Source organism: Choloepus didactylus, chromosome 3, assembly GCF_015220235.1.
Source record: "Choloepus didactylus isolate mChoDid1 chromosome 3, mChoDid1.pri, whole genome shotgun sequence".
NCBI lineage: Eukaryota > Metazoa > Chordata > Mammalia > Pilosa > Megalonychidae > Choloepus > Choloepus didactylus.
In genome coordinates, this window is record NC_051309.1 from 167,591,567 (window position 1) to 167,612,844 (window position 21,278).

At 36.9% G+C, this 21,278-nt stretch overlaps 1 protein-coding gene across 1 annotated transcript in view; it reads right to left on the reverse strand.

Annotated features, from left to right (window-relative positions):
* Positions 1–4,156: 4,156 nt before the first annotated feature.
* The window catches only part of DCHS2 (dachsous cadherin-related 2), a 275,014-nt gene continuing 257,892 nt past the window's right edge, over positions 4,157–21,278 (reverse strand). The window contains 5 exon segments of the mRNA XM_037830862.1: positions 4,157–8,675; positions 10,244–10,376; positions 11,283–11,569; positions 13,425–13,555; positions 18,716–18,853. Coding sequence (XP_037686790.1) covers positions 6,052–8,675; positions 10,244–10,376; positions 11,283–11,569; positions 13,425–13,555; positions 18,716–18,853 — 3,313 coding nt within the window. The 3' untranslated portion in view covers positions 4,157–6,051.

Consider the following 21,278-nt stretch of genomic DNA (forward strand, 5'->3'; position numbering starts at 1 on the left):
AGTGGCTCCTACCTTAGGGCCTCTACACTTGCTAAGCTTTGGATCTTCCTTGCCTTCCTCTCTCTGCATAGCACATTTGCTTGCTTTGTTTAGTTCAAATGGCAGCTTATCAGAGATGGCTCTCTTGAATATTCACCCCAAAGAGCATTACTGTATCCTCCTAACTTTGTAAATCTCTTTATTTTTCTTTATATCCTCCTTTGGTTTTCTTCATATAGTAAAACTTACCACTATTTGAAAACATATATTTTTTGTCTCCCGCAATAAAATCTAAGCTCAGTGTGCTGGCTTTGTTTTATCTGTTCTGTTTACTTCTGTTTCTCTAGAGCCCAGAACTGTGCTTTGCTTCCAATAGGTAATAAATAATCATTGAATGATTAAATCTATGAAATATTTCCCAATTATCACTTCTAGTAATTTTTCTAGTATATTTTAATCATGTGTTCAAATCTATCACTCATTCTACCTTTGCTCTTGTATTTAAATATTTCCCACCTTTATACTATGTTTCTTCCAATTCACGTGGTTTCATTTTAACTTTTACTCATTAATGCATATAGAATTCAGTTTCATTTATGGTGTAAGGAAAAATAAAAATAAGTTCATATTTACCACCTCCTCAATTCCCCATCATGCGTTTACTAAACAATTTGTACTTGTTTAAAATGTCACCTTTAACACATACTAAGTATGTATATATATATACACACACACACACACACACACATACACATAGAATATCTTTCATAAATTCCTCATATTGTTGTTAAGTTATATTTTAATAAATGTTGATGTAGATAGTCTAGGCATATCTATTGAAATGAATTCTCTTTTTCTACTGATAGAATGTCCATTCTGCTAGCCCTGGGGAAATCATGGTTTATTACAGGATTTGAAATTAACTCAAACCAATGTGCTTGGTCATGTAATGTCACTGTCTCAAGTAATCTGTTTTTGAATGTCATCTATAGGTTGTTTCTATTACAGCTAAAATTTACTCTGTGTGTTTATTGTGAGGAAGGGAGAGAGAGAAAACAAACCAGATTACAGAAGGGAATTCTAGTTCTTGGACTTTATCCTACATATTTCATAATATTTTGATAGGATATTTGCAGTTACTTGTCTCAGCCCTGTGATCACAGAACTATACTGGAATTCTCTCGTAATAGGTTCAAGGCCTACGTCTCACACCTTCACATTAGAGCACCCTCTGTGCCCATTCACACATGTACTCATTCATTCTAAAACCATCTGTGCTTCATAATACAAGTGGAGACCAGGCCTCTGCCCTGAGGGCTTACTATCTAACAACTAAATCCACTTACTTAGTTTTCTAACCAAAATAATACTTTCTCATTCAAGAGATGCACTTGTGCATCTGCTATTTATTTGGCATGCCTTCCCCCTGTCTATTACTCACTTTGCAGTTTTGATTTAGCAAATGTATTGGGTGACATGAGTAACGTTATGTGGACCAAAACAGTAGGAAGTGTTAATTGTCATCAAAATAGCCAAGTGCTGAGTTTATATGAGAAAGGTATCGTTTGGCACTCCTGCCATTTGGGGCTGGATCTTTCTAAGATGGCTACAATTCTGCCTGTAATAGAGGTCCTCGATTTGTATGGAGTCAAAATAATTGATGTCACTGGAATTCAAATAAATTTGACAATGTGTGAGAATAAAGTATGGACTATGTGAGAATAAAGTATGGACTAAGTCCCGTGAGTTACACTGTGGTTTAAAAATTATATGAAATATAATATTTTAATGTAAAGTCTCAACTAACAGGTGAGCACTCATTTACAAAAAATAAAAGGCAAGGCCAGCTACCATAGAAAGAAAATAGCATAAGTACTAAAATTCCATATCCTTCCCCAACTGCCTTCTGAACTTCCTTTCCTTGGTATCTGGGTAAAGTTATCTATTTAACACGGTGGCATTTTCACTGTCAAAAGTTAGGTAGAATGGGAAATAAGGTAAGGTAATCATAATTTTTCTTTCTGTAATTAAGAAAAAAAATAACAGCAGCAAGTTCAAGTTGCCATGGTCAAATGTATTGTTACCTTGGCTTAGGCTCGCGCCTTGAATTTAAGTTGTTAGAATATGGAGTGGGACACTTGAGAGGAACAAAAATTAAGGAGAGGAGTAGAGATTTCTCCAAAGACCTGTGAAGGGCAAATGACTCAGCAAAATCTTTACACCTTAAAAATTACTTTTACAACTCTTGCTCCTTCTTTCATTTTTTTTACCTGTGCCTTAAACTATTCCTTTTTGTATCCAATTCACCTTTTTCTTTCTCCTTCTTCCCTCCCTCCTTCCATCTTCTATAGTTGGCAAAAGCTCCCTTCCATGACTCACACTGGAATATGCCTGGCTTTGGTCATAAGCAAAATTTTCAACAATTACACTGATTTTGGTATCCCTCTTGAGAGAATGATCCTCCATTCTAACTCTTCTCAGCTATAACCAAACAGATGGCTTTACGCTTTTGAGCTCAACTAAAACATGCTGTGAAAGTGAACCCAAAGGCTTTATCCTTAATATCATGTAAGAATAAAATGCCTAGAGCCATATTCATTCCATATATTTCATTGCTTTGGGTGGATCATCATTTTAGCTCCTCTTCATTATGTCTTGCCTTTTTAACTTCAATTTAATGTACATGTAAAAGACAAAACAAAACAAATAAGAAAAGTAATGAAACCTATGTTTGTAGGGCATGCATAACTTTAAAATTAAGGATTAATTTCCATCACTATAATTTCTGGAAAACACAGCAGAGAGGGGATTGAATGGACAGCAAAGGTGCTGAGAAGCACAACCCCCTCTCAGCTGGGCATCTATTAAGGCCTAAATATGCATGCATGTAGGCAGCCAGTAGTTTGTAGTGCATTTTTATATTTTTAAAGAACAGCTAAATGATTAAATCCCTAAGGATACAGCATTTTCCCCTTTCTTTGCCCAGGAATCTGTTTTGGAAGCCAATTCAATGATTACTACTAAGACGTGGAATGTTGCTATCCATTTGGTACTGATTTACACCAGTATTTTTAAGGCTGCCAATAAGAAAGTCCAGAATTTCAGGCAGCCAAAATTCCACAAGAGACAACTGTCTTTTATTTTATAGCTTATGAATTTGGGGCTTAATATGATTTTCTAGTAACAAGTTCTGTATCCCCTCCAGAGTGCTAAAGCCAGTGTGTAGTTCAGCAAAGTAACACAGAACATATGAGGCAAGTTAATATTAAACTTTAAGGAAAACTGTACAAATTATATTGTTTACTTAGGAAAAAAGCACTCTAGTTAATGTGATTTATTGCAAATACTTAACCAGCATGTTCACATTTTTACCCTCAACTCCAATTGTAGCAGTTGTTTGGTGTCAGATACAGTATTAATAAAGCCATCAATTAAAAATCCACTAGACATTGGTAAGGAATAGCTCCAAATACCTCATGTTTTCTATTCTTATGAAGCATCTAGAAAAAAATACAAAAATTGCATCCAGAATGAATAATAAATCACAGGCAAATAACTTAGGGAAAAGTTTGATGGATAACTGTTTTTAGACATAAGTAAATGAAGAACCTGTTTAAGGTAAAAGCAACAAAATGTTCTTGGTTCCTAGAAACAAGTCTGCTCCAGAACAGAACTTCCATATATAATTGGAAAAAAAAATTATTTTAGAATTTCTTTGATATGTTCAAAGGAAATTTTTTGACGGGAGTCAAAGAGATGAATTTGGGGCTTAATAAATTCATTTCAGTCATTTTGAAATGACTGAAATACAGTTTTTAAAAAGTCATGAAATCTTCTTCCCAGATGTCTTGAAGAAAAGGGGAGACATGAATCAGTTTCATGATACTTAAATGCTCCACACCAGGATACCAGGCTTCTCTGAAAATCTTCATATTTCCTAGGATTTTCTAATGTGATTTTATATATTTGTTCTCAATTTAAGATTCAGGAAAGATACATAATTGATAATATTGGTATACAAGCCTTAGAATTATTTATCTACAAAACCAGATATCAAATACAAAATGCACCCAACAATGTTTATCAGTAAAGAGAAATTAGTTATCTCATATAATTTTACAGACAGGGCTTCTGGGGAAAAAAAAAAAAAAAACATAAAGAAAATATTTCTGTAGCCAAAGCCCACCCTAACCATTAAGGAAAACCATGTGGGATGTGCTCTAGATTTCACATCGGAATTCAAAACTGTTATGCCAAAATCTAGTCATGGTGCCTCCCATGTGAGGAGGACTTCTGGACCATCTCAATGGGATGCGGTCTGCTTTCCTGAAAGGAAGAAGACTCTGTGATGGTGGGAATGTAAAATGGTGCAGCCACCATGGAGAACAATATGGCGGTTCCTCAAAAAGTCACATGATGAATGACCACATGACCTGGCAATTCCACTCCTACACGTATACCCAATGAAGGAGAAAACAAGGTCTCAAAAAGATACTTGTTCACCAATGTTTATACCAGATTATTCACAATAGCCAAAAGGTGTCCATCAACAAATGAATGGATAGACACAATGTGGTATACACATACAAGGGAATATTGTTCAGCCGTAAGAAGGAATGAAGTTTTGAGATCTGCTGCAACACAGGATAAACCTTGAAAACATTATGCTGAGTGGAATGAGCAAGGAAAAATAATTGTGTAATATTACTTATAAGACATATCTAGAAATAGCAAATTCACAGAGACAGAAAGTAGAGTAGAAGTTACCAGGGCATAGAGGAAGGAGGGTGGGTGTGGGGGGGTTAACTTGTTGGGTATACAGTATTTGTAAATAAAAGTTAATTAAAATTTTTTTGATAGATTTTCAGGTTCATCAGAGAGAAGAATGTATCATTATATTTGCACACTATACAACACGGCCATGTTTCTCAAACAGTAGCTGTATACAACATAATCATTTAAACCATGTTGTCAAACTGCTCCATGTAATAACAGTTAAAGCTAAACATGAATATAAGCAAATGGAAGAGACTTCCGAGATCCATTCTTAGCTTTTGAAGTAGAAAAATTCATATAAAAAATTTTCATTTGAAAATATATGGCTAAATTAATCTATAATTAGCTAATAACAATCTTATTTACACAAACCCTTTAACCAACATTGAGTGCATAAATTATTTCTTACCAAAAGTAACTCCGTCTAGAAGAAAATAAAATGGAGGCATTTCCATAAATTAATCTTCAAAGCTTAATGTCTGTACACGTGGTATTGAAAAAAATCATTACTCTTTTTGTTAAGAAGGCCAAGAAAACATATCTTAATTGGCAGCCAACCACTTAGGTATTGCTATTTTCAATCATGGTCCTCTACCAATATGCATTTCTGGTTCATTTATTGAGGAATAATTTTCTTATTTTTTCCTCCCTATTGGCATAGAGTTATGCCACATTTCATTCGTAATTTCTGATTAGATTTCCAAAAGACACCACGTTAAAATTAATATAATGATGAAATTCCACACGTGTGATATACAGGGAAAGTGAAGAAATATATTACAATATATTGGATCTACAGAACTTCACTTTACCATTAAAAATTAAATTTCTTCCTCCAGTTTCCCCCCTGTTACTTTCTATCCTAAACCTGCTCCTTATTCAGCTTTACTGATTTTTTTTTTTTTTTTAGATATAGGAATCTAATTGGCAGTAATGTGAAAAGACCCCACTATAATTTATTTTCATTTATTTTCACGTAAACATTTTGGCAGTCAGTAGAGCTCACTGTCCCCTTTGTAAATCTAATCAGTTGGAAAAGCAGGTATGACAGTATACACCACTTGATATATACAAACTTGAGTCCTGAGAGCAAAACACAAAGGTTAAAAGAAGGAGTAACTTCTCATTGAAGCTGGAAGAATGTGAGAAACTTCAATGAGGGGTTCTAAAAACCCTGACTGAATCATACCACTCGCTCTTAGACAAGAATGAACCCAGAAGGAGGCGCCTGCTTAAGAATGTCTTGTCCAGTCATTCCTCACCAATGGTGTGCAGGTACTTGGCATTGCAATCGTTTTATATTTGAACTTCATCTTCTGCTTTTAGCTCACGGCATGTGCCACGTATGTGTGTCCCTAATAATTCTGCATCTGACAATAGTGGAGACATGGCAGGAGTCTGTATGGTCAACAGGGAAAGGGTGGGAGAAAAACTGGGGGTCATGGCTTCTGGCAGAGAACTGAGATGGTAGAGAAAGGGGGAGCGGGGGTGTTTCTGAAGAACCTGCCCTGGGGTTACGGCCGGCATTCTTGGCGGAACTGCTTTAATTCCAGGCTGAGCCACTGCTGTTATCAATGGTGGTGGAAAAACAAAAGATTTCTTCTCTGGGATGCCAGACATATGTAAATGTTCATCCTTCAGTTTTGCAATATCATTAAATACCGAGGCAAGAGAATGAAACTTGGGTTCCCAACTGAGGAGATAATCCCAGTGACAGCTGCCTGTCGCATTATGATCAGAGGTTACCTGGGTTGAAAGCGCTATACATCCTGCTTCCTGGTTACCTGAAATAAATATATAATCTTTTCTGACATCAGTCAAGATGTCCTCTTTTACCTCTTTCTTCTGAAATGTCTGGAGTGACACACTATTTTGAGCATAAGTTGTACCACAGCCTTCTCCTCCATCTCTTCCCTCCAGTGTATGGCTGGTGTCTGCTGTTTCTGCAGGGACCACCACATCGGTTTCCCCAGATAGGCAGGAGAGCTGGTCCGAGTCCCGAGGGACCCCGGAGTCCAGCACCCTGGACTCTCGCTCGCTTAGCACTGACCCCGAGTCCTTTCTGTATGGGTGCTCGTTGATCCTCTGGATTTCTTTATCTTCTGCAGTTTCTCCTTCCACAGAACACTGGCCACTGGAATTTGAGTGCCTGTACAGATGTACTATGTCCTTCTCCATGATACTTATTAAACTCAACCATTCGGGCATGGAGTCCATGGGCACCATTTCCTGACTGCAATTGTTTGTTTTCTGGAAGGCCTTGAGCTCATAGGCATCCCCGGTCAATCTCGAATTGATATCTAAGGATGATGATGTTTTCTTTTCCTCGTACTTCTTTATATTGTCTTTTTGTTTGTGTCTTAAAACCAATATAATAAGAATGAAGACCAGTAACAGAAACACTAAAAAGGAAACAATAAGGCTGAGTGAAAAGCTGTTGGCAGATACTGCTGCATATTTACCTTCAGTGGAAAAAGACACATTCACAAAAACAGTGCAAGACGTAAACTTGGAGTCCAGTTTGGGACCGTGAGCAATTATTTTCATTTCAATGATGTCTTCATTGCTCTCTTGACTTTTTATTAGGGGAAGGGCTCCAGTCAAATAGATATTTCCATTGGTCTGATTTACTGAAAAGTAAGGAGATGAAGTTCTGAGGGAGTAAAGAACAACTCCATCGATACCAGCATCTGCGTCTGATGCTTCCACTTTGCCAATCACCTGACTTACTTTATTTTTATCTAGGAGGTTGAAAAAATATTGATCTTGAGTGAAAATGGGTTCAAATTCATCTATCCCTTCAATATCCACCCAAACCATTAAGGAGGCTGTTAAGTCACCTTTGTCTTTTGCTTGAACTGTGATGCAGTATTTATTTTTATTTTCATAGTCAAGGATTTGCTTAGCATGAATATCCCCTGTTATGGGGTCAATGAGAAAGACATCATGATCACAAAGTGTTCCGTGAGTGTTAAAGCTGGATGATAGAATAGAATATGTCAATTCTCCATAAGGACCTGCGTCAAAATCTAAGGCATTTACAGAACATATGGTAGAGAAAACAGGCTGATTTTCAGGAACAACACAGTTCAAGCTTGGGAACATAAACTGAGGTGCATGATCATTGTCATCCAGGACACTGACAAACACAATTGCAAAAGAAAAATGTTTCTTTTCTTCATCTGAAGCTCGGACAGTTAGAGTGAATTTTATCATTTCTTCATAATCCAGAGGTTTAATCAAATAAAGAACTCCAGTTTTTTCTTCTAAGTGAAAATGTCCCCTCTCATTTCCAGAGATGATGTGGTAGATGATTTCTGCATTTGCACCCACGTCACAGTCATCTGCTGAGACCACAGTGATGTGACTCCCTAAAGGTGTGCTTTCCTTGACATGGGTGTGATATTCCAGATTGTGGAATTTTGGTGGATTGTCGTTGACATCAAGTACTTGTATTGAAATGATGGCTGTGGAACTCAGTGGAGGGCAGCCGTGGTCAGAGGCTAGAATGACGAGCTTATGGCTGGCAGTTGCTTCCCGGTCCAAACTGTGAAGCAACACAAGATAACCAACTTGCTTATAAGAAAATTCTGAATGAATGAAACTAGTTTGCACATGGAAATTGTTGTGTAAGTTACCACTGATGATGGAATATTCAACATGTGTGTTTTCAGGGGTCCAGTCATGGTCAATAACGGACAACGTGACAAGAGTGCCTCCAATTAGAGCATCTTCGCTCAAGGTAAAATTGTAGTTTTCCACTGTAAACTCAGGGGCATAATTGTTCATATCTTTTATTTCTATCTCCACCAATGTAAGAGCTCTCAGATTAGGAATTCCACCATCACTGGCCTCAACAAGAAATCGAATTGTTGGTATTTTATCCAGAAGTAATACAGGATTGACAGTAAATATTGTGCCTGAAAAATAAGACATACCACGACTTCAATGCTGTGAAATTAAAGTTTCATTATCCATTTAGCCAACAAATATTTACTGAATGAATACCTTTTAATGTGTTTAGTTCTTTGATAGATTTGTTATTCCAAATATAATCAAGAGTAATTCCAAGTAGAAATTTAAAACGTTTATATCTGTATTTTATAATCCTTAAGCTCCAGAAATAATATTCATGGTATTCACTTTATGAAATGTGTTCTGCTTGAGGTTGCCTATGACACAAATTTCTCTTAATTTTAATTTGGTATAGTAAGTTGTTCCATTACTAAGTTTTAAGAAAATGTATTCTTATTTGAAAAATTTATATCCCATTCTACTACTCATAAACACTTGTATAGACATCCTGGCATAAAGATATTTGTTCTTGAAATACTGGTTGACATTCATGCTAGTCAAATGAAAGTAGGAAACATGATAATAGTCACCACTCTTGCTTAATTATAGAGATGTCTTTTTTGAAACTCTTGTCTAATTGATGAAATATATTTAATACATTTTATGGTTTCAAGTAAAAATATGTATGCAATGACACTTTCCAAGATAAATGTGTTCTGAATATGATTTCTGCAAAATGAATACAGAATACTGATATTTTAAAAAAGGCATATTTCAGTTAGAGACTGACCATGAACTAAATTGATCTGATAATATTCAATACCTTAAAGGCATTCTAATCATTATCTCTCATTTCAAAGCCGGCGATAACTCATGTCAAGCAAAAGTGTTGCTAGGATGGAGGGCTCACAGGGACCACCTCATGGGGTGTGCAATGGTGGGTAGAGATGGAGAACACATGGCACAATACTCTTCTCTAGAAAGTGCTCTGTTAGAGACAGTGTTGTGCAAATATTCATCTTTACCAAATTTAGCTTTTAATGTCTGTTCACTGTAAAACATTTTTAATACACTGCTTAACTCTTCTAGTCTGGAATCACTTGCCTGAATGCATTTCATAACCACAAATATATTTACTGCTCACTGATAAAAATACAAAGAGCCTTGGAAGGCAACAAATAAACCAGAAGATCACAATGGATTTTACTTAGTAGAGATGCTCAGGTAATTTCCCTTTTTTGATTTTTATTGCCCTTATTGCATCTATGATGCTATTACTGAATTTTTTGTACTTGGTTTGGGAAAAAAAAAAAAAAACTTTCAAACTCTAGTAACCTTAAGTTCTTAGTATGAAATTAATCCTTCATTTTGTTTCTAGTTAAGGCCTGTGATAATTACTTGAACTCTGCTTGGTTAGAATGAATGGATGGACAAGGTGTTTGTTATATTGGGGGTCTCTGGATTTCTGAGCATTTACCAGCATTTAATCAATTCCTTTTGCTTTCCAACCACAGTTGAGGTGTTGGAGAAGATAAAAAAAAGTAGGATTTGGTACTGCAGCATTTGATGTATATCTATAATTACAGGGCAAAGGCATGGGGGGCTATCTTAAAAGAACTTGGGAAGGATTATTTCAGGTTTCCACTCTATAACTCAAACCCATGAACACTAAAGCCACTATAATATTGCTCACCATTCATAGGATCAATTGAGAATTCCTTAGGAGAGGAAAGGATTCTGTAAGAAATGTTCCCATTGCTCTCTAAGTCTGTGGCTGAGACAGTCAGCACTGAGTACCCTACAGGTACGGATTCAGGAACTGTGACCTGAGGGCAAAAGAGAAAGAACATTTCACCTGTTATCTTCAAAAACAGAACCAGAACATGAGATCATTTTATTCATTTGATTGTGGAAATTATATACAGAATCCAACTTTCTTAGGCATATTATTTTGCAGATTTGGCATATTAAAAAGATTCTGTTAGTAGTCTCAGGATTCAGAAAAACAATTTTTTTTTTCATTTAATTCAGTTCTGATTTTTATTATAAAAATTTTTCCTTCTAAACAATTTCTGTGCGGTAAAGGATAGTGACTGCATTCACCACTGTCAAAAGTAATTCAAGCAAGCCTTCACAGCAGATCATTACTTAGGTTAGTTTCCCTCCTGTGTTGACACTTAAACTTTGCATTTGCTACATTCAAGAGACGTGGGGCCCATTTCCAAGTGCTTAGCGGACTGCTTCACTGTTCTCACTCTTTTAAATATATAAACCATGTTCTAAAAACTCAAAGTTCCACTTTATAGTTTTGTTCATATTTTGCTTCTTCAAAATGTTAATCAGTATATTTTTCAAAATATGCCTAGGAAAACATTTTTTTAAAATATCCCAAATTAATTGCAGATAACCTAAACCTAAACTACCTTTCTTGTCTTACCTGTGACTTTTCAAATATTAGATAAGTTCTAATGTTATGAACAATTGGACTCAGATTCCTAAAATCTAAAAATAAACCCACAATGTTACAAATACTTAATAAACTAAATTGAATGATGTGTTCAATTCCATGTGTGCTTAAATTATCTCATGGTCTCCATGATATTAAATGTAAAACCCACAGCATTAACTTAAGCATTAAAAACAGTGGACACTGTCTGCTCAAACTGGTCTTATATTGTTCCCTGTTCTTGCTCGTTTTGTCTGTGGATTCAGCATCCCTTTAAATTCTTTACCTGATAGAAATCTTGAGAAAACACTGGTGGATTATCATTGATGTCCAACACATGGACTATGAGTGCTCCCTCTGTGTGGTGCACTGAATCAGAAATTTGGATGAGCAACTCATATTCAGCAACTTCTTCAAAATCCAGTGTTTTCATTAGCATCACAACTCCAGTGCTCTGATCAATAGCAAACTTGGTCCCAAGGTTACTCTCTTTAGTGAAACTGAAGACGAAAGCTGGATTCAAATCTACATCATAAGCTGATACCCGAGTCACAATTACACCAGGCAAAGAATCTGAAATAGTCATGACCAATGTCAGTCTCCATTAAAATTCATCCTCTGAAATACATTTCTTTAATAGTTCAATCCAAGCATTTCTATTTTAAGTCCAACATGATTTGTTGTTTCTTGGCATGGTTTCGCATACAAATCTTGTTATCAATTGAACCAAAACTCTGAAGAATTTATGATCTCAACAAAAGTGAAAATTTACCACTGAGTAGGGAATTGAAGAGGTAGGGTATATTCATTTTTTCATCACATGCTTACAAACACAATCAATTCCAGGACCAAAAAACATTCTAAACCACTTTTTTGTACTATACAGTTTCTGTATCAAAGCCAAATATTCATGGGGGTGGTGGATGAGAAGGTTATCATTCAAAACATTACTACAAAATTAAAAGTTTGAAAAGTAGGCACGATTTAAATGGAAATATTTGGATATTGAAATTAGAAATAGTTACTTATTTCCTTATACTTATTTTTATAAAATTATTATTATAGAATGGCAACATACAAACCTTCCTTCCTTTAAAATATGACTTTTTAACATTATCAAATTAGACAAAACATGCATAGTTCTAGTGATGAAAGCAAATCTCTAATACTGTTCACAAAAAATATCATAAAATAGGTGACATACTTGATAGGTCATGTACAAATGCATTCTCCAGCCTACATTGTCCATGAAAGGGACTTTGTTTTTAAGGTTAGAGATATGGCTCAGGTGGAAAGCATATGCCAAGATACTCAGAATGGTTCCACTGTATATGAGACTCAAAATTTTAAAAGATTTCAACCTTGAACATTCCTGATGTGCACCAACCCCACCTTTCCCTATTGAGTGTATTGTGATTTATACAGTTTGTTCCTGTGATGTATTAATATTGAACACATTGCTGCACTTTAACACTAATTCATGTGCTTAAGAATAGGACCTTCAGTAAAAACAAATGAAAATATATCACGTGGGTACAAGGCAAAACCGGAGAATTTTTCATTGGTAGAAGATAATATTTGTAGATACGACTGTGTATAGAGATTTCTGGACTATATCCCTCTGTGAGCAGTGATGGTTATAATTTGTTAAGAAGTAAACATAAAATGTTGGGAACATTTTAGGAAGGAGTTTGGTATTAAAAGTGAAAGGAGAGAGAGAGGCAACTAAGGGACACCACCATTAGAAACTTCACCTGCGGAGTTGGGTTGGGTTTACCAGGGCAGCCATTGATCACAGCAACTTTAAAATCACAGACTATGGGGTCATTGTATAACCTACAGATCCAAACCATTCAGATTAATCAATACATCACTTTACACTTTATATTTTAAACCTCCACTCTTGATGAGGTAAAATTTTTCTGCAAATGATGAAGTTTAAGTTACACTAGGGGAAAAGAAACACCTCATGCAATCCCATTCAATTCACTTCACTTACTGTCAGTATACTGCAAAAACTGACAAAGTTGAGTCTAAGGGCATTGCTGCCTCTCGAAGGAGTTTCAGAATTGTTAATCATAGTCAAGAAAACTATGTATATCATAAAGTAAATCTAAAATGTCTTTAGAGGTGTTTCAATTTTTAAGAAATGTCTGTACACAAAAAGGAGCCAAGTAGCATGGTAGGGAAAGTTTGGGAAATTGTTTTCCTCCTGATTGGAATGCAAATTACAGCTTTAACATTTAACTTCTTTGTCGTTTGATATTTAACTTCGGACCATCCATTTTGTATTCTTTTCAATGAAGATAAAAACCATCCTCCATGATTATTGAGGATTAATACTCATATTTAATATAGTGCCTGCCTGACAAAAGGGTAGATGATATCCAAGCTAATCAAAACCACTATTCCAAATCACTACACTTACTTTCTGCAACTTCTGCAGCTTCGGAGGGGAGAAAGGCTGGGGCATTGTCGTTTATATCAGTCACCTGTATCTTGATCACACTTGTACCAGAAAGCCTGGGCATCCCTTTATCAGTGGCTTGTACAATCAAGCTGGTTTGGAAAAGAATCAAGGAATGTTATTTATCATCCAGGAATAAGAAAAACAACATAAATATCAAATATCCAATTGAAATTTTTTAAATGAGCTGACTAGCTACTTTTATTTCTCCCTTGGCTTTTCTACATAGCATCTTTTAAGAAATGTTTTGTAAGAATGATAGCCTAAAATTATTCCTTTTTGACATGTTTAGAAAATCAAATCCAGCAAGCTTCCAAGTGTCACAATTCATTTATGTCCAAGTAAATGGACCAGTACTGGGAGACAGACTGTAAAATGAAGTCCTTGCCTACTAAGTTTTAACAACCACCTAAAAAAATGCAGATATCAATACCTGTACTTTGGATAAGGAGAGTGCCCTCTGCTCATGATCTGCCACAGATGGCCTGTGTATTGCTATGTCTTTCCATTATACCATACCAAAACCAGATAGAGCCACTAAAAGATTGCTTTCTAGTGCTATTTTTAAGATCCAAATTCCAAATCAATTAAAATTGTAGAATTAGAGAGGACATTGACATGATGAATACACATAAAAGAGATGCCTGATTGGCTTGGACTGTAGAGCTAAAAGCCAGTGATCTGAGTCTATAGGCAGTGACTCAATCTTTCTTGGATGATGCGACAACCAGCAACTCCATCAACCAAGCTAGAAATCTCATTTCTGTCTTTAACATCTGCCTTTCTCTCACCACACTCCCCACATCTAACTAATTATGAGTCATCAATTTTACTTCTTGAATGTTACTTAGTGTTCCCATGCATTTGGCTCCTACTTTCAGAGCCTCAGATACGGTGATCAAACATCGCAGTTTGCCTGGGACTAAGTGGTTTCTGGAAACTTGGGACATACAGTTTTATAAAAACCAGGAAAGTTCAGGCAAATTGAAACATGTGACATACAGTGCTAAATACAAGAAAGCCACGGGCAAAGTGAGACAAGTTGGTTACCCTAGTTTCAGGTCTTCATCACTTTTACCTGGAATGCTCTATATTTGTTGTATCTTTCTCACCTGTGTTACTTTACTACTGCAAGTCTCATCTACTCCAACCCATCCTCCACATTGCAGCTAAAACACTGTATCTAAAATCCTAATCTGAAAAACTGATTCCCTTAACCTTTCATTGGCTCTCCATATCCACAAGAGACAATCCAAGTGCTGAGCACCTAAACATGGTCCTCTAGGATCTGGCTTCTTCCTGGAATCTCTGTCTTTAGACTCTCTGGGTATTTCAAAGGTCACAGCTCTGGTGAGTTTTAACTCACCTATCATCTGATTTGGGACCCTCTTTCTATATTCCCATAGTTCCGTGAACATTCTTCTGCCATGCAATCATCACCCTATATTCTTAATGATTTGCTTATCTGCCTCTTCCGTAATTTCCTTGAGGGCAGGGGTGCTGCCTTATTTGATTTCCTTTAACAAATGTGGAGTGTTATTTTCTAAAGATTTGCCTGAGTTGATACATGTATTATATAACAGAACAAGATTTGAGCCCAAGGCTTGATTGACTTGAAAGCTTGAGCTCCACTATATGATACTCCTTCAACATGCTCTATTACTAAGTATACATCATGCCCTAATGTCTAATCACTCACTTATGTTTCATTCCCTCAACACTATGAGGTCCCAGAGGGCAGCTGAGTAATAAAATGAGTTGACAATCAGAAGATGAATTTTATTTCAGAAATGGTATTAGTCAGCCTGTTGTTGAGATAATCTTTTATAGAACTGACACTTGGGAGGCAACACCCTTCTTCTTTCTTTTCCATTGTTAGCTGGCCTGATAAGTGTCCCTTATCTTTGTAATCCTAAATTTAAAAACATTAAAACAAGCATGAGTTATTTCTTGGTTTGAATTCCACTTAATATCAAGTGATGGCTGTTCATCTGCCATTCATGTCATACACAGGCTGCCATCTACACTATCTGGGCTGGGACATCAGTAGAATAACCATTTGAATTTCACACTTCTGGAGCTAAGGAAAAATTCCAGGATAAAGTGTTCTATTAATATGAACATCAGTCAGGTACACATGAAAATACTTTGCTAAAAATAATCCACTGATAATGTTCTCTCCCCCTGCTTCCTGCCCTTCCCCAGTGTCATACTAACATGTCAGCCAAGATAACAAAGTTAAACTTCTGTAAGCTCTTCTACTACAGCCATAACCACCCATGTTTTCACAGAATCAAAACTTCAGGTGCTCTATATAATGCCTATGTCAGGTTTGAAAAAGTGGGATTCTTTGACATGGAGAGAAAATATTATTCAATTTTGAAATAAAACAAGTCAAAGGTCTCTCAATGTCTTGAAGACCACACGAAGGCAGATCTGCAGAGATTCTACACATAATTTTGAAGGGACCCCTAAGTCATCTACAATGGCTCCTGGGCAGTCTTTGTGAAAATATCAGTTGTAGCCAGTCCAGCTGGCTCCATGTTTCAGAACTGCTGCCTTGATTTTTATTTAAAGTGGAGACTATAAACAAAACTGACCACATCTAGAGCAGGTTCACTCTAGTTTAGGGTGTATTTTTCCTAGTCTACCAACCATGAGATGCACAGAAGCTGCTCCCTGCTAATCCACTATCTCCAGGACAAATATAACATACATACAGGAGTGGAAGAGAAAGAAGGAAAAGCAAGTAAGAAAACAAGTTGTCAATTCCTGACGCAGCTTGAAAGCTATCAAAATAAACAAGGCAGTGGTTTCAGATATAAAGGCAAACCTCTGGTCTAGGGGGCAGAGTTTGACCTGGACTTGGCACAAGCCCAACTGACAGCAGCAGCAGCGACTCAATCTACAGACAAGGAGGTGTTGCCCACCATATCCTCTCCAAATCATAAAAGAGGCTAATATAACACTACAGTGCACAAACTTCATAGCAAATGTTGAAAGAGGATAGAAAAACACCCTAAACCATTCTTGAAACTTTTGTTTTCACAGTTCTTTATATAGTGATGCATTAATTTCATATATCACTGAATAAATGAATTCTGCAAGGTTAAAAAAAGTGAAAAGTGATAAAATCTAAATGACACTTTTGAAAGCATGCACTAAAAGGATAGCATCCTAGGGAAAATTACTCTATATTTTCCATGGCCTTAAATGTCAGGTAAAGCACTGAGGAGGAAGAGAAGCCACCCAGTGGGTGGGGTGGGGCCTAGAGAGGCAGGGAGGTTTAAAACGCTTCCTTTGCCTTCGCCCTGCTGGGGACAGCCTGTGTGTCTGTGTGTGGTTGTCTGTGTGTATCTCCGTGGCAGTGTGTGTGAGATTCAACTTCTCTCAGCCTTGAGTTAAATTCATGAAGAACTGGAGAGGGGCACTTTTAAATGTTGAGCCCAACATGTTGGGACCATAGAAACTATGACACAAATAGGAAACGACTGGAAGAAGTTATATTTAATTGCTAATTAGGCTCCAACGAATAAGAAGATTGTAACGGGAAGTCATTATAATCAGGAAATGCTTAGTTCTTGGCACAGAGCAGACCTTCGATAAGCTCTGAATTTGTAATCACTCAGATAGGAACTGAGCTGAGATTTACCTGCAGTTTACAGAGAAAATTAAAAAAAAGTCTTATGCATAAATTACTAAGAAATAATGTAGGAGAAATAGGTTTTAACATATTTATACAAGTATCATAAAAATTAATTATACTAAAATATGAATGAAATACAGGTTACAATCTTAAAAGAAACACTTTTGACATATATTTTGAAATATACTAAACAGAAAGAAATAATCAAACTTGAAGAATTGGACGGGTTTTCGGAAGTTAATCTACTCTATTCACCCAGTAACATTCATTTTAATTAGCTCTTACTGCTTACCCACATTAGTATACTGCACTTGCTTTCTAAAACATGAAAGTAGTTCAGCAAAGGAGAATATCAAACTTAAAGCCTTTTGTATATACCTTTTGTTTTTCCTAAAGAGGAGGTCAGCTAAGTAGCTTGTAGAGTGGAAATCAGAACTCTAGGGTGCAAGTACAAATTGATCAATAAATAGTTCTATGACCCTGAGCAAGCCACTGCATGTCTGCTGCTTGAAAATGCCTGTTTTAACTTCCCTGTAAGGTGGTTATGAGAATTAAATGAAATACTTATGTGAAAGGACTTCTGGAGAAATATACAAAAACACAATACAAATAAGGCACTCTAAAATGTACAACAAGAAAACCAAGCCTCTGTTTGAGCACAGGCTCCCTGATCAGCTCTACAAAGATAAACAAGGTTGACAGTTTCTCCTGTTTTCTTCTGAACTACTCTATGGATATGGGTGTGCTGCCACCTACTTTCACTCAAGCTGGAATACGATATAAGCACTGGGGCATGCCTCATTATTTCCTTCACTTAGTCACGTATCCCAGAGATCTATATTCTCACCAGCATATACAGATCTACCTTACTCATTTTAAAAATCAGTTTCATGGTATTCCATTGAAACGTTACACCATCGTTCTTTAGGCATGTTCCATCCATGGACATTTTAGGTTCCCTAGAGTCTTTTGCTTTCACAGATTGTGATGCTATAAAGTATGTACGTCTATACTTTTGTAACACTGATTTTTAAAATACCGAGAAGACCTGTGGCATTGTTTTCTCCTTTATAGAATTCTGTGTAAGGCTGGCACATCTTGGACTTGAGACAAAAAATTTTAAAACTGAATGTGTGCTTTCAATAAGCTTATTTCTATTAAAAAGCAGTACTCTAACAAGGCCCTGGTGACAGGGTTGTACTTTCGGACACAAAAAGGAATAAAGAATTAAATGAGAAATGTAATGTAGTCTTCACTATTAAAAAAATTATAACAAACATTTGCAGGCACTCTATAGTTTACCAGGTATTTCACAAATATCTTTCACATTAATTCACATTAATTCACATTATTACATTTCACATTATCTTTTTTAATGTCTCACATTTAGTACTTAGTGTCACAAACTAATAAATCTTAGAACTAGAAGGGCCCTTAAAGTTCTATTTTAATCACTTCTTTCCACATAGCAACTATATCAAAAGAAATGATCATAGTTGATAAAAAGGGAAAAAGGACATTTTATAGGAAGTCAGGCCTAAAGCAACAGTGTTGTCAGAAACCAAAGCAGATTAGTTGGTCAAACTGATCTGTATCTTGGACAGACCTGTAGGAGCTGATGAGCTCGTAATCCAGAATTGCACTCGTTGTTATCACCACCATCATTGCATCAATCTGAAATGCTTCTCCTTGGTTGCCAGAAAGAATGGAATACTCGACGTGGCCACTCAACCCACTGTCCGGTCTGCAGCAAGAACCTGTGAAGTTAGATAACCATTTATTCTGCAATACGGGTTAAACCTGCTTTTCAGAGAAATGCATTATGAAAAGAATCACAGATTGTGTGAAACACATTTTTAAAAAGAACAATTAAAGGAATACCAATAAACTGCTGAAGCTTACGTTTAACTTATAATAAAGTGGATGGATGGTAAGGAAATTTTCTGCACACTCGTTCAAATGATTTCCAAGTAACTTTCAGCAGGAGTGGAAACATATTTTTGAGCTATAATTTTAGACAATAGGAAAACTACTTGAAAAAAAAACTTAATTTGCTTGAATGGAAGGTTTCCAGTAAAATACATGGATTTAGGCTAGTACCAGAAAAGGAAAGAAATGAGACAGGAAACTTCACATGGTGAATGATAATCTTTTCATTTGCTCTTTTTCTGCTTAAAATATTGCCTGTAAAAAAGGCCATGCATGGACTTTTTATATTGTATTAAAGTCTAATTCTAACATGATCCTTAAATGAAGATAAGGCCTAGATTCACTGTTAACAAAATTTAGATCCTGATCATCTATTTAATGAATTATCAAAGTAGTGTTGCAGATAAAAGTTTGCATCATTTTTCATGGCGGTATATGATTTAGTCTGCATGATATCTTAATCATAAAAACTAATCAGTGGATTCAAGACCTTGTTTAAGAACAAGTAGACAGATTCTTTAAAAGGTTTGCTTCTTTTTGTTTTTTCTCATCCTCTATGTCTTTTCAATCTCAGCCCTTAGCTTATGCCTCTGTCATCTCTCTCGGGCTGCACAGCAATGTCCCAATGCTTCTAATTCTCTACCCTCACAATTTATCCTTCACACTGCTGTCAGAGTTCTCAGGGGACCATGAGTGGCCCAGGTGGAGCTAGGGACCTCATCTGCAGGGCACACGAGCCAGCCATTTGGTATAGGAAGGGTACAAGACACAGTTCCCTCTGGGATCACAGGGAGGAGAAACCAGTCCGCATCTGGGTCTGAATAAAGCCCATCCTGCCCACTGGGGTTGTATACTTAAGCATGTTACATATAATAGGTCTCCTGGCATAGAGCAACAGCTAAGGTTTTAGGGTGTCAGCAACACCTACCCACTATGGCTATCTAAACCAGAAAAGAATGTATCTTGGGTTAACTGCAAGAACCTGGGCAGCTCTGGAAATCTAAGGTACAGCTTCTCTGAGTTGTTGTCATCAAGATGAATCAGCTCTAATTTGCCTTTGTCCTGGGACCCTCAACTGAAGTTTCAAATTCCAGGGAGAGAAAGTCTAACTGTGACTGAGGCAGTTAACAACACCTTGGTGGGGTGGAGGTGGGAGGCAGGTGAATGTCGTGGTTGACAAGACTGCATCTGACAGGGGCAGGTTAGTTCCTCACAGAAAGTCTGTGGGGATGTAACCAAAAGGAGAGGGTATGGGCAATGTGATGATAGGAAAACCAAGAAGCAGCCACCTCAAGTGGTTTGGACTCCAGTTCCCTCTGCATTTCCATCTTTCTGGACAGGACACAGGAGAGTGGCAGTACTAGCTTCCTGGGGTTAAATGACCTAACAATGTGGAAGAACAAAGTTCATTGTAACTGCCACTGACTTAGCCTCCTTGAAGGGTGACAAAACCTGAAGTGCTGGGGGTCAGGCTGTCTCCCGATAGTTGTGCCTGGGCTTTATAGGCGTCATCACTTTCACTTATTCCACACTGAGCAGTCTAGCTCTAGCCCAGATGGCATGTCAGGGGAAGAAGTGCAACGCCCATGGGGGTCCTCTTGTGACAAAGTAGGCCTGCAGTGGCGCCAGAGGCACCTGTCACCCCTACTGAACAGGTGCCACTGGTCAGGAACAATTAAGATTGGAAAAGTCAATGTCCTCACAATCTTCTTAAATATTACAGTCATCACGGAAACCAGAGTAAAGACACAGCACTCCTGGAACTGGCAATTATTCTACTTTAATGCAAAATAAATCTGCAATAATACCCTCTGTATCTGGGGCACAGAGCTGAAACTTCCAGACAGCTGAGACTACCCTGGGATTGTCTGCATCAGGAAATCATGTGCCTCAGGGCCTGGACTCAAGTAAAAAGGTGTGTTCCCAAATAATCAGGTGAAGTGGGAAGGCATGCACAGTAAAGAACTGTTTGAGGTCTTTTCAAAAATATTTTGACATGTTATTTAACTACCTGAGCATGCTTAGCCCAGAGAGAAAGCCCGAGCACAGTAGGGTGTCACAGAGGCCATGGAGAATGTCCACTATATGGCTAACTTTGTTGGGAAGGTGCTTATGTATTTGATTTCCTTTACAGATTCCCAAGAGATTGTAAGTCTCCCAATCTCCAGCTCCATGAATACAAAAAGTCACTTTTGACAGTGAAGGGAAAGGTAAAAATGGGCACTAGTCTTGAAGCAGGT